The following is a 23,032-nucleotide window of genomic DNA, read 5'->3' on the forward strand; positions in this document are numbered from 1 at the left end:
ATCGCTTCCAGCTGCTTTCCAGACCAAGGACGTACACCACACGTCCTCGGTCATTAACTGTATTTTTTTTGAGGACGTGTGGCGTACGTCCTTGGTCATTAAGGGGTTAAAAAACAAAAACATAGGAATTAGGGCTGGGCGATTTTTTTTCTTATAAATGATTATAACACCTTCATTTTGCATTAAAGTTTATTTAACACTACAGAATCTTAATGTACATGTTTCTCAATGTCCAATACACTCTTGGAGCATAAAAATACAAAACTCTGCTCCTGTGCAGGAATCCAATACAGGCATATAGCAGTAGGGGTGGGGGTGAGGGGCTGCTCCTTTCAGAAATGCTGTGCCTTGCTGATATAAAATACATTGTAGATGCAGTTAAGTTAACCCAGCAGCAGAGGGGACTGCAGTTTTAGCCTTTTTGGCAGCCGTGGGGTTAACTGCATCTGCTATGTATTTGAGCCGTTTCTCAGAGAGCAGGAGATTCAATAATGTTTACATACCCTAAGTTTCAGACTGCAGATGTCACTAGGGGGAAATCTAAGTGGCTTTCCCTCCTCTTCATTCCTGCATGGGCTCTGCTTTTAGACTTCTAGATTAAAGGGACAGTCAACAACAGAATTTTTGTTGTTTAAAAAGAAAGATAATACCTTTATTACCCATTCCCCAGTTTTGCATAACCAACACAGTTATAATAATACACGTTTTACCTCTGTAATTATCTTGTATCTAAGCTTCTGCTGACTGCCCTCTTTCAGTTCTTTTGACAGACATGCAGTTTAGCCAATCAGTGCTCACTCCTAGGTCACTTTACATGCATGAGCTCAATGTCATCTATATGAAACATGTGAACTAATGCCCTCTAGTGGTCAAAATGTATTCAGATTAGAGGCAGTCTTCAAGGTCTAAGAAATTAGCATATGAACCTCCTAGTTTTAGCTTTCAACTAAGAATACCAAGAGAACAAAGCAAAATTGGTGATAAAAGTAAATTGGGAAGTTGTTTAAAATTGCATGCCCTATTTAAAACATGAGTTTTTTTTGGACTTGACTGTCCCTGGCCGGCTGCTACTGAGATTAGAAAGTGAACGTAAAAACAGCCATTTTACAAATGTGTGCTAAAAGCAACCACTAGATGGAGCTGGTTTGCAAGAAATCTCATACAAATCAATGCATTACAGCCACTTCTGATTTTTTTTTTTTTTAGCAAAAAATCACGACTCACGGGTTTTAAATCGCGGCGATTAAACGTGGTTTTAAATCGAATTTGCGATTAATCATGCAGCCCTAATAGGAATAGGCTACACATCCCATGACCCCACAAAACTCACAGCCCTGGGTGCTCACCAGCACTCAGACAGCTTGCAGTGACACAGGAAGTTAACCCCAGACAAGCCTGGTTGCAAAGCCCATAGGGTAAATTACAAAACAAAATTATTAACACATAGAAAGTCTGGAAGAGTCAGTTGCAGCATTTGGCCAAATGGTGATAGGCCTAGGACCATGTCAAGGTCTCTTCCTACCTGGGTCCCTATCCTACAGCCACACAATGTATTCTTCAACCAAACACACTGGGATACAAACAAGGGTGACACAGGCATGTCTGGGGTGAAGTGCCCAGCTCACTGAATGCTGTACAGCTGTCTGAGTGCTGGTGAGCACCCAGATTTGTGAGTTTTTCAGGTTCATGGGATGGGTACCCAGTTCGGTTTGAGAGTGCATTTCATTTCTGTGTTTTGTATGTGTCTAGGGCACTGGTTTTCAAACCTGTCCTCAGGCCTCCCTAACATGCCAGAGATTGAGGATATCTGAACTAGAGCACAGGTGAAATCATCCTATTAGTAAACATGGTTATTAACCTGCTCTCGCCAATGGTAATCCTGAAAATCTGGCCTGTTGGGGAGGCCTAAGGAAAGGTTTGAAAACCAGTGGTCTAGGGAAATTATAAAGGGCCTTTGTCCCCCTTGTTTGTATCTCAGTGTGTTTGGTTGAAGGCATGCATTGTGGAGATGCTCAGCAGACTGCCACAGTCCTTTATTATTGACGGACACATCTTGTTCTTGCATTTCGCTTTTCCCTTTTTTTTATCCTTCATGCACAAGGAACACTGCTTATACAGACTTACTTCTTGAAAGAGCAGATACATTGTGTGCCGATTACCAAGTTACATACATTTCCTTGAGTTTGCATGAAAATCATCATCTTATACAAAACTGTTGTAAACCTATATTTTAGATGTACGATGTCCTAATTTCACAAACATAAAACATATCTACAAGTTTATGACCTTCCTTCGAATTGTCCAACGATTCATCCAACACACATTAAAGGGCCAGTAAACCCACAAAATGATGTTATATAATTCGGCACATAGTGCAGAATTATATAACATCAGCTTAGCGCAAACTTTGCACCTTAAAAGATTTCAGTGAAAAAAATGCTACGAAATTTAGTTTCACAGTACGCCGCTCCTGGCTCTACTGAGAGGGTCTGTTTGTTTCCCCTAAGCGCATTGGGCACGCTGTCTATTCACAGCCAGCCCGATTGTGCCATTAAACTCAATGTAACTCGCTCCCACTCTGAAATTGCAAAGGGGAAAATGTGCATGAATAATGCTGATACAGACAACCTATCATAGATGAGTGGATCTCTGAATATTAGTGCATTGCTCAGCAGTTACCATGACAACACAAGATAGTTTTCTATAGTGCTCTGTGCAGTCTGATGTGATCAGACTGTAACGAAGCAGCCGACTAGCAGTCCCAGCACTAGTATTTGTGCTACAACTTTGTTACATAAACGGGTATCTTGCATTTTATTCACTTGTGTTGCTAAGCAACATTTAAATGAAAGTGTTACAGAGCTTTCTTAGCATAGCGCTGCAGTTTGCATCTTCAAGATGCGAGACACAAAACAGTGATGAGCAGTAAAGTGTGCAGGAGGCTGATAAACAGATGTTTGTAGAGATTTGATTACGGAAACTGATAGTAATCTGTAGTGAACAGATCTGCAGCTTGAATTTGGCAAGTGCATGCACTCTCAGGGCCCAATGGAAACAGGTGTGGGGGGAGAATGCCTATTTGAGGGTTTTAGATTGGCACACAAGGGCAACAAAAAACAGGCAGGATTTTTTTAAATTTTTAATAAAATATTTGAAAGTGTGGGCAATTTTTCTAATACACAAAAAAAAGTTATGTCCCTTTAAACATTTTACAAACCTTGTTTGACATCAGTAATTTGGGAGATTTGTGTGTCTTAAAGTGATAGCAAACTAAACATGTTTTAAAATCATGTCCGTAATCTAAGTAATATTTTACAGGGACTTTAATTGATCACTTCTAATGAAGATGCGTTCTAACTTTTTAATCTAGCCGTGACATTCTAATAACCCACATTGCGGGGTATTAGAATGGCACGGCTACATTAAAAAGTAAGTTACAGCGCATCTTCATTAGAAGTAATCAATCAAAGCCCCTGCAAAATATCACTAAGATTCCCAACCTGATTTTAAAACATGTCAAGTTTACCAAGTTTCAAAAAGGTCTGAAATATAAAACATTCTAAAGAAAATAGACGACAAGACATATGGTCATAAATGAATAGTGCAATTGGTTGTAAACATTTAGATATGACCGGTCTAATTTTTGCATGTGAACAATTCTGTAGCTATTTAAAATTCTGATGACAGTTTCCATTTCATTTTCACAAACTTCCCAGCATACTTGCAGCTTTAATAGCAGCTTATTCCCCTTTTCTCTGTACACCGGTGTTTACTCAAAGGTATTTTCATATACACTAACTTGAATTAGAAAGAGAAAAAAAAAAAAAAAGTCAAATAAAACCATAAAATAGCTGAAGGACTTGGCTGTAAGGCCAATACACCAATTGACACCATTTGTTCGCTGACCAAACAGGGGTCACACTCTCTCACATATACAATTTAATCATATCATCCAAAACACAGGAGATCATGCAACAATAAAGTGACAAATGGAGACTTAAAACAGATTGCCATTGAGAACACATTCGTGGACAGTTTTAAACCAGCAGCCCAATGCACATTGGCTATGGACTACAGAGAGAGATGCACCTTAAAGGGACAGTAAACCTTACAAATAATGTTATATAATTCTGAACATAGTGCAGAATTATATAACATTATTTAAGTGCTATAGTTCTAATAGCCTTTTTTCTCTTTAAATATGTAAAAATTACGGCGCTTTTACAGACCCGCTCTCTGCTGAGCGGGTCTGTAATATTTAGTCAGCGCATCGGGCCAGCTGTATAGTCACAGCCCGGCCCGACCGCACCATAGCACTAAGTGCAGCTCGTTCCTGTCACAGGAGCGAGCTGCACTTAGTCTTATGGCGCGGTCGGGCCGGGCTGTGACTATACAGCTGGCCCGATGCGCCGACTAAATATTACAGACCCGCTCAGCAGAGAGCAGGTTTGTAAAAGCGCCGTAATTTTTACATATTTAAAGAGAAAAAAGGCTATTAGAACTATAGCACTTAAATAATGTTATATAATTCTGCACTATGTGCAGAATTATATAACATTATTTTTAAGGTTTACTGTCCCTTTAAATTTATACACCTAAATTACATCACTCCCAAATTGGTACCGGATGCAACAGACATGTGCCTCAAATGCACACTGCCTGAGCCAGACATTGTGCACCTGTTTTGGGTTTGCCCCAAAATAGCCCAATTCTGGAGCAAAATTCAATACTGATTGAGGAAGTGCTGTGGTAAACAAACGACAATATCAGCCCAAGACACCTTTTTCCTTAAAAGGCCATACACAATGTGATCCCCACAACAGGTTTCTAAACACTGCCATACTAATAGCCAGGAAACCAACACTAAAACAGTGGATATCTAGCAACCCACCAACTATAACGCAATTCATAAGACTCATACATATGCAACTGCTTATAGAGCAAGCGGATGTTAAGGGCGATCTAGAGACGAATCAAAACCTTCATGATAAAATGGTAACCATATCTATTGACATGTGTACACAAATACTATCTCCCTTCTCTAACAGCACTTATTTCATGACAGAACAGCTAAAAGGTAGATGGTTCACAACAGAAGCGTCATCTTCTTAACTCCCCCCAACTGATATATCTAATACATCTTGCTATTGTTTAGGGTTCCACAGATCCCCCCCCTCTCCCTCTATAATTATGACTCCACAGTGGACAGTAGGGCTACCCAAATGTTACAAAGAGCGGACCGGGTGTCTTCTATCTAGACGTTAGATCTGGTGCTTTCTACTCCATCGCTCATCCCAGAGAGAGTACAGGATTGTTGCTTATGAACCCACCACCACCACCTGTCCCTTTAAACACCTCATTGCAATTATAAATTAACATTTCTTGGTTCATACAGTTTGTGTATAGTTTTAGAATTACTTAAATAAACTTCTTTTTTACCTACTAAAAAACAGTCTGTCTTTTTCAATGGGCACACCCTGCCTGTTTGAGCAGCTTTCTTAGTATTTATGCTTATCGCATTGTCAAGGTATCTGAGCATAAATATATACATATATATTTATATTATTTGATAGATCTGTGGCTGTGTACATCAAATAATTCATTTAATTTCTAAAAACTTCAAATGGCACTGTGTGAAATTTAGCCCCACTGTTTTTGGTTACACAGGATGAAGTATAAAGGTCACTTCAAAGAAGGATAGATTGTCAGATAGATGACCCCATACAGTGAATAGAGACGTAAATGTCAAACTTTTCATTTAAAGCCTAATGAGATGCTCACAATTTCAAGGAAATGGAAATTAGCATGATGGAGCCTCAAAAGTACATGCCCATATATGGGTTTCCTGCCCAAGGTGTAGCCGATCCGTCTGAGTATGTTTGAAGCTACAAACATGTTCAAGAAATTATAGCTTTTTACAACTACTTGTAAAATGACCCCTGCTGGGTATTGAGACAATGAAAGTTTGACCAGCAAAGACACATGTTTACAATGTAGCTAAAGAAATGGCTATTATCACCTATGTTTAAATTATCCCCTGCGGAGTTTCCCATGTGTAGAAGCCAGACAAATTGACATTTAAAGTCTCTGTATGGCATAAATAAAAATAAATAAATCTTGCAAAAGGAATGATGCCAGTTTTTCATTTGAGTTTAAAATACTCAAATAATGTATATATGTATACATCTGGGCATATTATATTAAATAAATAATTGCTGTATTGAATAATAACTACATTGATAATATTGCAAATAGATATGAATATTTAACATTTCTAACAATTATTTCTTTCATTCCAGGCATCTAAGAAGTACACATATAATTGATATTTTAAATGATATCCTGTATATTTTATCCTCTCAAAGAGAGAGATACAGATATAAAATATTAATCTGTATGGAATAATAATCCAATGTAGATATAATTGTGTGAGAACAACATATATCTATGTATGTGATGTTGAGCGGATGGCTGAAGAAGGAAATTTAATCCAGGATAAGGATATTATGATTTTAAATTATTTCATAAAGATATGGTTTTAAATGCATTTTTTATATTATAAGTGGAATAAATTCACATGTGGTCTTAAAATAATCAGAATAAATAATGTGACATAGTCCAGTACATGTGAACATGTAACTTAATATAAAGAAATTATAGCATCTTTAAATACACATTTTAAAGAAATGTTTTTACTGTCTAGAAATGGTTAAAAGAATCTGTTTGTTTTTGTCATGTTGCCCCCCGGTGTTGTGATGTGAGAATTACAGCCAAAAGACAATTGTCAACAAAGATGCATTTCCCTAGCTACCATACATTTCCAAAATGAACCAATAAGAAGGGACAAGGTGTCCGAAGGGCCTCCCATATTCCTCACCAATGATTAGACAATATAAGCTGTATGCAAGATCGGAAAGGAGGCTACTGACTATTGCTGAGGACTAGTAACTAAAAATGTTGGCTGCGTTTTTGGAAAAACAGTTACTATAAGCAAATCAGGCTACCTTTTTCTTATCCATTGCAAATACACTTATTCTTCATATGAGGTGAAATCTCAAAATATTTGGAAAAGATTGAACTACAAATTGGCTCAGATTGGTGATGTATGATTGTCTGATATTTAAATCAAAAGTATTTGGTAAAGTATAAAAGGTTTCTAATTACAGGTAAATGTCTAAAACAAAATATATGCATAGTCGCAGCAGTTAAATTACAACTGATAGATTTAAAGAGCATATTTATATTTTAGAATTATATTCATAGTCCTGAATAGTTTTAAGCTTGCCTTTTGTATGCTAAATATTTAAAACAAACATCCATTGTTGCTGTAGGTAGCAGATTTAAAGGAATAAATTGTATTTTAAAACTAGTATTTCATAGCCTGTGTATTGTTATATATATATATATATATATATATATATATATATATATATATATATATATATATATATATATATATATTTATTTTTTCTCTTAGAACTGGTATGAATTGTAAGGAACTAAGAATTCATTTCAGCTTAAATAAATGGGCATTTAAAGTGACTGTTTACATTAAGAATATATGTACTTTTAGTGTCCTAATTAGAATTGTATTAGAATCAATTGTAGCTATATAGCTGATTGTACTATTTGAATGTTAGTAGCTTATATCTTAGTCTCATTGTGATATTTTAAATGCAACTCTGATTTGGGAGGCTATTGTGAATAAGGCAACTTTTATGAACTTTGCATAGCATATTTTAATAGTTTTAAACGTGTATTGTATTGACTCATATCCTGGTTCCTACAAATGTATTTTAATGTGTCTATAAATATTAACTAATAAAAAGAATTTAGGAATTTATATTAATTTTATTGTCTTGGTATACGTATATTATTGGGGTTCAGTTTAAAGGATAATTATTAAATATATTGTGTTATAACCCGGCCATATACTGAGAACATGCTAATAAGCCAGGTTGATGGGGGTTTTTTTTAAACAAGAAGTATAATAAAAAAAAAAACACACACAAAAAAAAAACAGGCTTATTAGCATGTGATAAGCATAAATACTAAGAAAGCTGCTCAAACAGGCAGGGTATGCCAATTAAAAAAGGCAAAGACATTGTTTTTTGTAGGTAAAAGAAAAAAAAGTTTCCTTATTTATTAAAGCTCTGGTAACAAGTTATTCATGTGCATGGTAAGATTCTTTTTATGGCACAAAAGCAGAGGATAAAGGAGTAAATGTTGAGTGCTTTGGGATGGATTCAAATGTCAAAGAAATTACATATACTTTGAAATCTTCCACATGCTCAGTAGGAGCAGATACCTAAGAAAGTGTGCATATAAAAAGACTGCACACAATTTGATTATGGAAGTAAATTGGAAAGTATAAAATTGCATTTTTATTTCTCTCATGATTCAGATGGAAAGTTGTTTATATAAATTAGATATGCAAATTCTCAGTTTTTTGCTTCAAAATAATACTGTTTTAACACAGCTATCCTTTTTAACAGGATTATTCCAGCAAATCAGAAATCACTCACTAGACAGCCTGTTTCGTTCTATTTGGAACTCATCAGTAGGAGATTTCTGGATATTTTTGAAGCAAAAAAACTGAGAATTTGCATAACTTACCCAGAATTCTCTTGTGCATTGGTAACATTGTATATGAGGTATTTCTGGGGAAAAGCAAGCAGGGATTCTTGCCTAGATGTGCTAATTTCCTATGCAAATATTTACATTGATTTAATTTTGAGACATGGAGGATTTTAATTTCAGTTTTTTATCTTCCCCCCATGTGAGAGTGAGATACACACATACACACACTATAACATTTAAACCTCTACATTTCTGCCTGTTTCTAAGCCACTATAGGCAGCCTCTTAGTCACGTTTTGTTTTTAATTTGCTTTTTACAACAGGAGACTGCTAATTCATGTGGGCCATATAGATAACATTGTGCACAACACAGCTAAAATGCAAGTCAATAGATAAGTCATGTGATCAGGGGGCTGGCAAAAGAGACTTAGATACAAGGTAATCAGAGGTAAAACGTATATATTAATATAACTGTTGGCTGTGCAAAACTGGGGAATGGGTAATAAGGGGATTATCTATCTTTTAAAACAATACTTTTTTTGAGTTGACTGTCCTTTTAATACACTTATTACCTCTGTGATTACCTTGTATCTAAGCCTCTGACAGTCCCCTTATCTCAGGGCTATTTTATTTATTTATTTTCTATTGACTTGCATTTTAGACAATAATAATAATAATTAGTACTGTGTCGTGCACAACTCCACGGGAGTGAGCACAATGTTATCTATATGGCCCACATGAATTAGTCTCTTGAAAAGCTAATAAAAAAAACGCATGTGATAAGAGGCGGTCGGTCTGTAGTGGCTTAGAAACAGGAAGATATTTAGAGGTGTTATCAATCTTTTTAAATATTAACAATTTTGGTGTAGACTGTCCCTTTAAAATTGTATGTTCTAATTTACTTCTATTAAATGTTCTGATTTTTATGGTTATCCTTTGTTGAAAAGCAGGAAGGTAAGTTCAGGAGTGTGCACGTGTCTGCAGCACTATATGGCAGCAGTTTTGCAACAATGTTATACATTATCAAGAGCACTAGATACATTATACCCCCACCACAACAAGAAACATTTTATTTTACTACTGTAATATTTATTTATATTACTATAGTCGAACCCTCATTTTATTTTGCCCTCTGCCTACTCAGTCTTTTCCCATTTGCACTGGTGACGTATGGAGCAGTTCAGCCTGTCAATCTAATGTGAGGTGCGCTCTCAGCCTCTGTATAAACACAAAGATTAAAGGGATACTAAACACCAAAAATGCTATTGTTTAAAAAGATAGATACTGTATTGTCCCGAGTATAGGCCGCACTTTTCCCCCCTAATGTAAGTCTTTAAACTAGGGGTGCAGCCTATAATCAGGATGTTGCACAAAATACCATAAAAATACCGGTATAGGTAAGTACCTTGAATTGTCTGTGTTGGACGGAAGTGCTGTTTTTGTTTCAGGGAGAATTTGTGCCTCATGGATCTTCAATAACATCAGTACCGGATCGCTACTGTTGCCGGTTATGACTCACTCTCTCTAACAGCGTTGACATGGTATCCATGACAACCGCAATCAATTGCAGCAGTTTGATGTCATCAGAGTTGGACTGTTACACTGGGCTTCCTGGAGACACCGCTGGCCGCCGCCAACAACCGAAGCTCCTGCAGTGACAATCTGCATGACCCCACACTCAAAGCTGCACTCAGGAGCAGCGAGTTTAAGCAGGAATGCAAGAGCCCAGAACTAGGACACAGCCGGACTCTGAGCCACCACAACGCTTGGAAGTGAACTCCCCCTACTTTCATTGTGGTTTGGGAGCTATACTGTGGGAGTGTTTGCCGACCGGAGAGTCAGCGATATTACAGCAGGTCTGACAGCTCTGAGACGTTAACCGCAGTGGTCCCTAGAGAAAGTGATGCTGGTGAGAGCCTGTTGGAGGTACAGCTAGAGGGACAACTGTCACTTATCCTGTTTTCCCTAATAGTTGTGAGTGATGATCCGTTAAGGGGGAAGGTAAGAGAACAGGACCTGTTACACAGTTGTTACCTTGAAGTAGCTGGGCTGTCTGGGTTAACCGGTCACTAAAGAGAATATCACCATTGACACAGCGTGAGAGATACTGTAACAGGAAATGTTGTGAGGGGGTTGTTTGAGGAAGAAGGGGGCTAAGAGGGTGTGGAGGGCTGAGGGGAGGCTTGTGTGAGGTAGGTAGTTAATAGGGCGAGTAGTGGGCACTGTGTGAGGGAAGGAGGCTGAGTGGGTTAAGAGGAGGAAGTAATATGTATGAAAGGCAGTAATGTATTAAAAATGTAATTTCTTTAAAATGGCACCAAACTTTAAGGGTGCGGCTTATAATCAGGAGCGGCCTATACTCGGAACAATACGGGTACTCCCTTTATTTACCATTCCCAAGTTTTGCATAACCAACATGGTTATAGAAATATACTTTTTACCTCTGTAATTATCTTTAGATTATTATTAAAGAATTAAAGGGACATTAAACCCAAACATTTCTTTCATGATTCCGATAGAGAATACAATTTAACATTCTCATTACTTCTATTATCTAATTTGCTTCATTCTTTAGATATCGTTTGTTGAGTAAATAGAAATAGACATTGGTGAGCCAATCACATGAGGCATCTATGTGCAGCGACCAATCAGCAGCTACTGAGCCTATCTAGATGTGCTTTTCAGCAAAGAATATCAAGATAATGAAGCAAATTAGATAATAGAAGTAAATTAGGAAGTTGTTTAAAATTGCATGCTCTATCTGAATCCTGAAAGAAAATATTTGGGTTTAATGTCCCTTTAATTCTTCAAAATTTAAATAATCTAATTTAGTGCATATTATTCTCAGGATAATCCTTGCATTTATTCAGAATTCAATATCCATTTAAAAGGGACAGTGTACTGTAAAAATGTCTTCCCTTCAAGGATTATATTTTTACCACCATTGACTCTGCAATGTCATATCTTTAACCCCAGTAAAGGGGTTAAATACAGTTAAATTACTGCTTGAGAGTAACAGAACACTGCTTGTCCCAAGTGTTAACCGACAGTCACATAATCAGCAGAGGTAGCCATAACTGGGTTACATGACTACCGTTGCCGATTCAGTTTTCCTTTAAGTTACTTTTGTTTAGGAATATCTACTCTGTTACATTGGATAATCACCATCAGGACAGGAGTGGGATTTTGAGATAAAGGCACAAGGGAACTAACCTCATCACTGCTCACTGTTCATTTTTGGACAATGTTATAACTATCTAAAATACATCATTTGGATTCTCAAATTAATACTGTACATCGTTTGGATTCATCTTTACATTCTTTTTTTTTTCTTTTTATCTTTTTCACATTTATTAATTTTTTAACGTGTACACGTTTTTCACTTAGGTGCCACACCAATAGTCATCTTTTCTTAATTCATCTCCTAATTGGAGGATTTAAAATTTAACATCCATATATTATTCTGTTTTTCATTTTAACTTAATTATCCCTAAGGGGATGATCTGCTTTATTATTGCATTTGTATTTTAGTGACCAGACCATTTTTCAATTTTTTTACCGTTAAGGACCAAGGATGTTTTTACATTTCTGCGGTGTTTGTGTTTAGCTGTAATTTTTCTCTTACTCATTTTACTGTACCCACACATACTATATACAATTTTTCTCGCCTTTAAATGGACTCTAAAGATACCATTATTTTTATCATATGTTATAATTTATTATACTTTTTTTTTATAAAACATGATGGAAAAAAAAACACACACTTTTTCTAACTTTGAGCCCAAAAATCTGTTACACATCTACAACCACCAAAAAACACCCATGCTAAATAGTTTATAAATTATCCTAAATTTATAAATACCCAATGTTTACATGTTCTTTGTTATAGGGCAGTAAGTAGCACTTTGCTATTTCCAAACCATTTATTTTTTTTCAATTTTAGCGATGGTTACATTGTAACACTGATATCTGTCAGGAATCCCTGAATATCCCTTCACGTGTGTGTGTATATGTATGTATGTATGTGTGTGTATGTATGTGTATGTATGTGTGTGTATGTATATGTATATGTATATGTATGTGTATATGTGTGTATGTGTGTGTGTGTGTATGTATGTGTATATGTGTGTATGTATGTGTGTATGTATTTATGTATGTATGTATGTAATATTAGTAGACAACCCAAAGTATTAAGCTAGGCCCATTTTGGTATATTTCATGCCACCATTTCATCGCCAAATGTGATTAAATTAATAAAAAAAAATATTTTCACAAACTTTAGGTTTCTCACTGATATTATTTACAAACAGCTTGTGCAATTATGGCACAAATGGTTGTAAATGCTTCTCTGAGATCCCCTTTGTTCAGAAATAGCAGACATTTATGGCTTTTGCATTACTTTTTGGTAATTAGAAGGCCGCTAAATGCGCACCACACTCATTATGCCCAGCAGTGAAGAGGTTAATTAGGTAGCTTGTAGGGTTAATTTTAGCTTTAGTGCAGAGATCAGCCTCCCACCTGACATATCCCACCCCCTGATCCCTCCTTGACCCCCCTCAAACAGGTCTCTTCCCTCCCCACAATTGTCACTGCCATCTTAAGTACTGGCAGAAAGTCTGCCAGTACTAAAATAAAAAGAGATATAGATATATATCTAACCCTCCCTCCCTCTACCTATTTGCTGCCATCTTGGATACTGGCAGCTGTCTGCCAGTACCCAGTTTGCTAACAAAAAGGTGGGGGGTGAAGTTTGGCACAAAAAAAAAGCCAATTTTCTGTAGTGTAGCTGCCCCCCATCCCGTTCTTAACATTTATTAACCCCCCCCCTTTCCCTCTCCCATCATCTTCAATGCATTGTAATGTTAGCCACCAATAAGCAAGTGCTATCCAGGGTGCTGAACCTAAAATGGCCCAGCTCCTAAGCTTTACATTTCCGCTTTTTAAAAAGAAGATAGGAAGAGAACAAAGAAGAATTGATAATAGGAGTAAATTAGAAAGTTGCTTAAATTGCATACCCTATCTGAATCATGAAAGAAAAAAAAATTGTGTTTAGTATCCCATTAACCCCTTAGTGACCTGACCATTTTTAAATATTCTTACTGTTAAAGGGACACTGAACACAATTTTTTTCTTTTAGGATTCAGATAGAGCATGCAATTTTAAGCAAATTTCTAATTTACTTTTATCATCAAGTTTTCTGTTTTTTTGCTGTATTTATTTGAAAAAGGCATCTAAGCTAAGGAGCCAGCAAATTTTTGGTTCAGAACCATGGAGAGCACTTGTTTTAGTGCTGTCCAATCAGCAAGGACAACCCAAGTTGTTCACCAAAAATGGGCCAGCATCTAAACTTACATTCTTGCTTTTCAAATAAACATACAAAGAAAAGTTGATAATAGGAGTAAATTAGAAAGTTGCTTAAAATTGCATGCTCTATCTGAATCATGAAAAAAAAAAAAAATTGGGTTCAGTGTCCCTTTAAGGACCAGGCCTATTTTTACATTTGTTTGTGTTTAGCTGTAATTTTCCTCATTTACTGTACCCACACATTATACACCGTTTTTCTCACCATTAAATGGACTTTCTAAAAATACCATTATTTTCATCATATCTTATAATTTACTATACATTTTTTTTTTTTTAATAAAATGATGAAAAATGTCCTAAATTTAGCGATGGTTACATTGTAATACTGATCTCTGTCAGGAATCCCTGAATATCCCTTCATATGTATATAGTTCCTAAAGTGTCCAGGTCAAACAGATAAATGCAAGAGAATCCGGCAGTAAAAACATCAAAAATGTAATAGGTATTAGTTAAAAATTGCAGACTCCATACAAGAAATATATGTGAGCAGGCAAAAAACGTCTGACCGGTTTCGGCCAAATTAACTGTAGTCATATCCATAAAAAATGTAACAGATGTACACAATTTAAAGACACTTCAGGAGGAGCCTAAAGGTGCTCACTTTATTAAAAAAAAAAACATGCTCATGCACGTGAAGTGACCTAGGAGTGAGCACTGATTAGCTAAAATGCAAGTCTGTCAAAACAACAAACAAGAGGACAGTTTGCAAAGGCTTAGATACAAGGTATTCAGAGGTAAGTCAATTTCTATAACAGTGTTGGTTATGCAAAACTGGGGAATAAGTAATAAAGGGATTATCTTTCTTTTTTAAACAACAAAAATTCTGGTGTTGACTGTCCCTTTAACTCGTTAGTGTATACGTAATAGGAGAACAATGAATGTTATTAAATCTGCAGTGGGAAGACAATACATTAAATATAAACAAACCATTTTACACGGATAATGAAACTATTGCAAATAGTGCCAAGTACATCCCACTGTAGAAAAGTAAATACATATATACACACATATATATTAACTAGCGTCAGAAGATTTAGATTGAATGAGACTAAACACATACAACATTTCCCGGAACAGAGGAATAACTAAAAACCTGTGCTCTAGCCAGATGAGAATCCGGTGAACATGTAGTATAACCCCCACTAATGAGTATGAGCCGAGAGACAAAATATATATATGCTTATCTCCATAAATTGCAGTTATAGCTCACATTTGCATATGAAAGGGAAATAAACATCCCATATGAAAAATAGGAGGCCATCGATCCCTCTATAACAAATGCCAAAAATCTATGCATCTGGGATGGAGGGGAAAAACCTAGAGCAATATAACTTACTCATAATGGATGATAAACCTTTACTTATCCAAAACAGACTTAAGGATACATGTTACAAGTTCACAATAATTTGATCATAGACTCCAATGCATATAAGGCAACTAGTGGATACTTGCAGAGATAGAGTAACTCATAAGGCGGACCAGAAACTATCTAAGCTCCGAGCATAAAAAAAAAAAAAAAAAAAAAAGTGATGAAGTGAGGTTTATAACTTTAAACCCTAAGCTCAAGTTTATCTATGCCAATAATTAATGACATCAAACTCTGAGTTGAATCCTCCAGGTAGCAAATTACCAAGCTTGTGAATACAGTAAATCTTTCAAAAGTATTGATCAAAGGTCCATTTTGGAATATTTCATGCCACCATTTCACCGCCAAATGCGATCAAATAAAAAAAAAAATCGTTCACTTTTTCACAAACTTTAGGTTTCTCACTGAAATTATTTACAAACAGTTTGTGCAATTATGGCACAAATGGTTGTAAATGCTTCACAAAAAACCTGGTAGTAGGCACTACCGTAGAGACCCACAAGGAAAAAGTTAATAGAAAAAAAATCCTTTATTTAGACATGATTAAAAAAAGGCAGACTGACAGACAGGCAGGCCAATCGGTCTGGTTGTAAATGCTTCCCCTTTGTTCAGAATTAGCAGACATATCGCTTTGGCGTTGCTTTTTGGTAATCGGAAGGCCACTAAATGCCGCTGTGCACCACACTTGTATTATATCCAGCAGTGAAGGGGTTAATTAGGTAGCTTGTAGGGTTAATTTTAGCTTTAGTGTAGATATCAGCCTCCCACCTGACACATCTCAAACAGCTCTTTTCCCTCCCCACCTCACAATTGTCACCGCCATGTTAAGTAGAAGAGAGATACACACTATATGTGTATTCCGCAGTGTTGGATCCCCCTTAGTCCCCAACCTCCCTGATCTCCACCCCCTCCCAAACAGCTCTCTAACCCTCCCCCCTCTACCTATTTGCTGCCATCTTGGGTACTGGCAGTTTGCTAAAAAAAATACATTTTTTGACGTGTAGCTCCAATTCCCCATACATAGCATTAGCACTTAATGTAGTGCGCGCATTGCAGGAACAGGATCCGGAACTTCACCAGCGATGGGGCACCCACCCACATCCCTCCCACGTCACCAACAATTGGCATCATCGCTGGCCGATGCAGAGAGGGCCACAGAGTGTCTCTCTCTCTGCATCGAATGCTTAAAAAAGGGTATTGCAGGATGCCTCAATATCAAGGCATCACTGCAATACCCTGAAAGCGGCTAGAAGCGATCATGATCGCTTCCAGCATTTGAAAACCCTGAGGACGTGCAGGGTACATCCTTGGTCATTAACCAGTTTTTGTAGGACGTACCCTGCATGTCCTTGGTCGTTAAGAATGTGCTGTGCACCAGCATTTTAAACAGCACATGATCAGAGAGCCTGCGGTGCTTGTACCTTCTGGTAATAACTCAATTTGTTCATTGCTGACACGACACAAGCCCCACTGGTGCTCTGAGGAACTGCATTATTTAAAACACTGGTGCACTGAGAATTAAACAGTGATAACTTACTAAAATAATGTTTTGCTAATACATGTATATTGCAAATATTTTTCTTTTTAAAAGATGTTATTCATCTATGTGCATTTAAATTTTGACCAGTATATACCTTAGAGCAAACAAGAAAAACGGAGCCGCTCTCTTCAAACGAAAAAAAAAAAAAAAAAAAAAAGGCTAACAGTTAGTGCAGGGCATTGTTTCATTGTCATGGACAACAGCCAAAAAGGTGTAAACAGTTCTGTTATACAATAGGAGTAATATGAACCCGGAGTGATTATCAAATGATAAAAAATCCTTTATTCTACAAAGTTAAAAAAAAATAAAAAAAAATGGACGCAACATATAGCCGAAACATGTCAGTCTAGGTGGTATGCCTTACACTTTCCTGTGGATGCGTCCATATACTTTAACTGTGTATAATAAAGGATTTTTTTATCGTTTGAAGAGAGCGGCTCTGTTTTTCTTGTTTGCTCTGCGGATTCACCAGTTTGGTTACCGCTCTCACAGCATTTTCCCAGGCTATGGGCGAGTCCATACACCTAGCTCCCCCCTACTGCACGTCACGTCTGTTTCCTGTGCTGCTGGGGTCTCTACAGTGCGGGAGGTGGCAACCACCGGGACTAGCTCTGGAGGCTGGCTGGGCAAGGGTTTCAGCCAGTGTGGAGCACGGATTTTCCCTGCAAGTTCAGCTACTTCGTCTGCAGCTCCTCCTCTACTTACTGAACTGGGACACCTCAGATTTCAGGTATTGAATTGGATTCTGCAGTTTGTGCTTTTATGCCAAGTTGGATCAGGGGAAGCTACAGTGAGTTCTTGCAAGTCCCGCATTTAATAGGTGCTCTACCTATGCACCTGCATCAAACTGATATTTCTTTGCATAAGAATAACTTGTTTCTGTCTATGATCAGAATATACCTTGAACATGGGAATTCCACTTTATTAAAACAATATTTGTATAACACACACAATCACTCCGGGTTCTTATTACTCATATTGTATAACAGAACTGTTTACACCTTTTTGGCTGTTGTCCATGACAAGGAAACAATGCCCTGCACCAACTCTGTTAGCCTTTTTTTTTTTGTAGTCCGCCCCTCCATGTGACGTAATAGTGTGTGAACTCCGGAGGTTCTGATAGGCTGGAGGCTGTATTTGGTGGTATGTAAGTAATGGTCACCTTGTGCAGGAGGTGGAAAACCTATAGCGCAAGCAGCTTGACAGCTACACTTCATTAAAAATGATCTACAGTTTACAGCTTTCCTTTATCCTAATATTGCATGAGCAAGCTCAGTCATTTCAGCATAAGAGGTATTCAAAAGTTTTCATTGCAAAATGGTGACTGACACAATGTCACCAGTGACATATTGTGATGTCAGCAATCTCATCTGGGCATAAATATTGCAGGTGACATTTCCACTGAGGGTTCAAACTCCTGTAAAAAAAAAACTTAGATGCCAGAGAGCTGCAATTAACTTCTTGGTAATGAGTTAAACCTCTCAACATCCAAGGCATTGACCCTAACCAAAATGTTTCCACTGACCTGTCTCAGGTAAAAAGATATTGTTAAGCCAGGTGCTATGAGTGATGAGAGCTCACACATGGCACTGAAGCTACAATACGGTCACGGCTGATAATCTGTTTGTGCCTGATACTTATTGTGGTATGGTTCAACTGAGAACTGTGTGTGTTGTAAAACAAGTCAAAGATGTCTGCATTTTAGGTTAAATTATTAATAAAATAAAAAAAAACAATGTTTTTCTCCAACAGAATAAAAAGATTTTTGATGTACAAAGATTTTTTAGGAAATTGTCAAATGGAATTCCTTTTAGAATGTTTTACACTGAAGCCATTGAGAGCAAGTCCTTCATACCTCTCAAATATGTAAATAGGTCTACTGGGTAAACATGATTTTTTAAATAATAATAATCCAAAGTGCCCAACCTTTATAACTGCAATATACGTTTTATGGAGAAATCCCAAGAAGAATGAGGTTAGGCAATAAACTCCATTGTTGATATGCAGGTTACTAGGATAAGATTTTACAACATATGAGGGATAGTATTCAGTCATGCTATATAAGGACTTACTAACAGGGGAATCTCTTACTTTTAGACTTTAATTCAGTGCTATGAATTTCCCCCCTAATGGAGCAATATCTGAGGGTTACAAATGTTTGTTTTTGGACACAGACTTTGGCTTACAACTACCCTCTACGTTTGGCAAATCTCTCAACAATGATGCCAACAGTGATACAATGTAGTTATCTAATAGAATCTGCAATATGGCATAGTTACATTGTTAAAGGGACAGTACACTGTAAAATTGTTTTTCCATTAATGTATTTTAAATGACTTGTTATACCAACTGCAGAGTATAAAATATTTGAGAAATTCCATTTTCATGCTTATTTGTGTATATGAAGTAGCCGATTTTGTGCTTTGAAACCACAGCCTATTACAATGGGTTAAACTTTAAGGTGATAGCAGATCTCATTATGTTCTAAGTTTGTGTAAACAGACTTGCTTCCTTATCTTTTATTTTGCTGGAACACCAAAGCTCAATACATAGAGAGAAAAATGATCATTTTATTACTTAACTATCCTGCATCCCACTGAGAGTGTAATCTCTTCTGCTGGCTGTGTATACTTAGGCTATTCAATAGCCTATACTCCAGTATTAATTTGTTCAGTGTAGGTGGCGATACCACAGGCTAAATCCGCTATTTCAAATGCTGAAATAGGAGTAAAGGAGCTACTTGTAACCAATTTAATACACTCTAGCAGGTTAAAAGGATCATTGGGAATAATTTAAAGGGGAGAAATTTTTTGGGTGAACTGTCCCTTTAACAAAAGCAATTTTGCAAACATGTACAACACTACAGTCTAGTGTCTAAGCAAACCAGATGACAATTTCATCTTTGAACCCTAAACATTGTTCCAAATTTTTGAGCACATAAAAAGTAAAATACTATGGTCCATAAATTCTTCCTTTCAACAATTTAGCATAATAAAGTAATCTTGTAAAAGCAATTAATTTAAAAAGGGACAGTCTACTCCAGAAGTTCTATTGTTAAAAAGATAGATAATCCCTTTATTGCCCAGTTCCCAGTTTTGCATAACCAACACTGTTATATTAATAAACGTTTTACCTCTGATTAGCTTGTATCTAAGCCTCTGCAGACTGCCCCCTTATTTAAGTTATTTTGACAGACTTGCATTTTAGCCAATCTGTGCTCTCTCATAAGTAACGCCATGGGTGTGAGCACAATGTTATCTTTATGGCACACAACTAATGCCCTCTAGCTGTAAAAACTGTTAAAATGCAGAGGCAACCTTCAAGGGCTTAGAAATTAGCATATGAGCCTCCCTATATTTAGCTTTAAACTAAGAATACCAAGAGAACAAAACAAATGTGTTAATAAAATTGAAATGAAAAGTTGTTTAAAATTGCATGCCCTATCTGAATCATGAAAGTTTAATTTTTGACTAGACTGTCCCTTTAATATATAATTATAATCATATAATGGGCTTTTTCCATTTTAGAATACATTTTAGATATGTACAGGAAGCTCTTTAATGCACAATAGAACATTACAATTATTTGAGTCTCGTTAAAGGGATACTAAACCCAATTTTTTTTTTTTAACTTTCATGATTCAGATAGAGCATGCAATGTTAAGCAAATTTCTAATTTACTCCTATTATCAATTTTTCTTTGTTCTCTTTCTATCTTTATTTGTAAAGCAAGAATGTAAGGTTAGGAGCCAGGCCATTTTTAGTTTAGCACCTGGGTTGCGCTTGCCGATTGGTGGCTAAATGTAGCCACTAATCAGCAAGCGCTATCCAGGGTCTGAACCAAAAATAGGCAGTGTGCTATCTGATTTTAAAACCCGTCAGATTAGTTTAGATTCTTACTTTTCCAAATAAAGATAGCAAGAGAACAAAGAAAAATTGATAATAGGAGTAAATTAGAAAGTTGCTTAACATTGCATGCTCTATCTGAATCATGAAAGAAAAAAAAAATGGGGTTTAGCATCCCTTAAAATAAAGTTATTCAATTCTAAAACATTTCCTATAGTTACCATAAATACATAACATCCGGCAGTGATATACAACCTAACCCAGTTAACGTGCAAGCCTTAACAATGGCAGCTCTTCATTCATAAAAAAATTTAAAGCAGCAGTAAACTATCAAGTTTTTATACATATAATTTGAGGCTTTACTCTCAGCTCTAAAGAACAAACATTGTTAGCACATCAACTCTTTCCATCACAGCATCTCTGATCACCTGTTAACAGGGTACTAACTGGTCCAGTAGTAGATTAATCTCTGCAGCTCCTCACTTTTGACAGCTCAGATATTCTCTGCATTCAGTGAAAGCTTAAAAACTTCAGTGACAACCTCACTGCACAATTATCACTAAAGCACATGGTGGCTCTCCACCACTAAGCATATTATTGCATTTGAAAAGATAGGGAAACTTAAAGATGTTTTGTTGGGACCAGGGGACCACTTAGAATTTTAGGGGGTTTCCTTATATTGATTGCTCCTAGTCCATCTCTAAAAGCCTCCTTAAAAAACCACGCCCCCCTCAACCTACCTCAGCATCTTTATTAGCATAAATAACTATTTCTTGACCTGACACACCACCTCGGAATCAAACCGATATCTCACCCTTCTTGATAGTTCTCAGAGGGCTCCCTCCATTCTCCTCCTTCACCCTGTGCTTCCTCTTGCTCTTCTCCCTCGGCCTTTCCAGCTGGGACAAGGTAAACAAGGCTTGACTAATAGGTGCCACCTTCTGGGACATTGCTGGGGGCGGAGGAGGCCGCAGGAGCAGCTCGTCCTTGCCATGGTGGTGGTGATGATGTCGGTGGTGATGATGATGGTGGTGATGGTGACAGCTGTGATGGGTGTCATTGCCAAGCTTCCTCCTCTTTGACTCTTTATTCCCTTCTTCATCCCCTCGATCACCCCCTTCCCCTTTCTTCCTTCTCTTCCTCTCAGATGAAGGCGAACTATCTCTCCGCTTCTTCTTACGCCCTCCCTTGGCTTTGTCCCTTTCCTCCTCGAACGTACCCAGCTGCGCGGCCATTTCCCCCAACAACGACTTTTAAATGGCCCAGCTTCAGCCAGTGCGCAAGACATTACGCTAAGACCTCTGGGATGTGTAGTTTTTCCATTACCCTGTCAAAAACAATTTTAAAAGAGGCGCGCCTGCGCCCTCAGCTTAGTGTGTACTGTTACTGTAGGTAGGGGTTACATATCCTGAGAAGGGTTCGTGTCTGCTTGCACGCATTTCATGACGTTATTGCATGCCTGATTTGATTTAACCCATTCATTGCTAGAAAACTCAATTTGTTAAAATGTAATCTGCAGATCTGCTACTAAAAGACAAACGATCAAGCAATTATGACTAAAGTTATAGAATCTATCATATTTATATTTATTTAGTGTTATTGCTTAGAATTTTGTTGTGACGAAAAGTAAACAGCGTATAAATAGTGTACTAGTGACTACTTGAATTGGCTGTATGTTCCCAGGATCCTATTTTAAAATTGCGTTACGGCCCGGGTATTTTAACTGTATAAGGAGCCCACCTGACGTTAAGACACGTTTTCGTTATTCGTTATTCAAAAGCTTAAATAAAAACAAAGAAAACGTGAAAAATAAGCCTTGTGTCACTTAATGACTACTACCCAACCATACCCCTGACTGAGCATAACAAAATAATATCAAAGTTTCTAATCTAACTTAGGGACCCCTCAAGAGCCCCCTAAATGCACTGCTCCTATCCACTCTCATAGCTGATAATGCGAATACATACATCATATAAACATCTGACCTATAAAAACTAGGCTATTAGTAACTATTATCCAAGTAACCCCCATATAGAGCAACATCTAATGACATCAAAGATAGGACCCTAATTTGGGGATAGGACCCCGCAAGAGCCCCCTAAATGCAGTGCCCCTATCTATTATCTTAGGGGATACATACATCATATAAGCACCTGCCCTACAAAAACTAGCCTTTGTGTCACTTAGTGACTACTACACAAGTATACCACAGACTAAGCATAATCAAATGACAACAAAGTTAAGACCCTAACTTGGGGATAGGACTGCTAAAGAGCCCCCTGAATCCACTGCCCCTCTCCACTCTCATAGGCGATAATGCAAATACATACATCATATA

The 23,032-nt window shown here is 37.1% G+C and overlaps 1 protein-coding gene across 1 annotated transcript in view; it reads right to left on the minus strand.

Annotated features, from left to right (window-relative positions):
- RSBN1 (round spermatid basic protein 1) overlaps positions 1-21,929 on the minus strand; it is a 201,335-nt gene extending 179,406 nt beyond the window's left edge. Inside the window, exon 1 of the mRNA XM_053706665.1 lies at positions 21,509-21,929. Within this exon, the coding sequence (XP_053562640.1) occupies positions 21,509-21,929 (421 nt within the window). The remainder of the gene's footprint in view (positions 1-21,508) is intronic.
- Between the last annotated feature and the right edge of the window lie 1,103 nt (positions 21,930-23,032).

Source organism: Bombina bombina, chromosome 3, assembly GCF_027579735.1.
Source record: "Bombina bombina isolate aBomBom1 chromosome 3, aBomBom1.pri, whole genome shotgun sequence".
Lineage (NCBI taxonomy): Eukaryota > Metazoa > Chordata > Amphibia > Anura > Bombinatoridae > Bombina > Bombina bombina.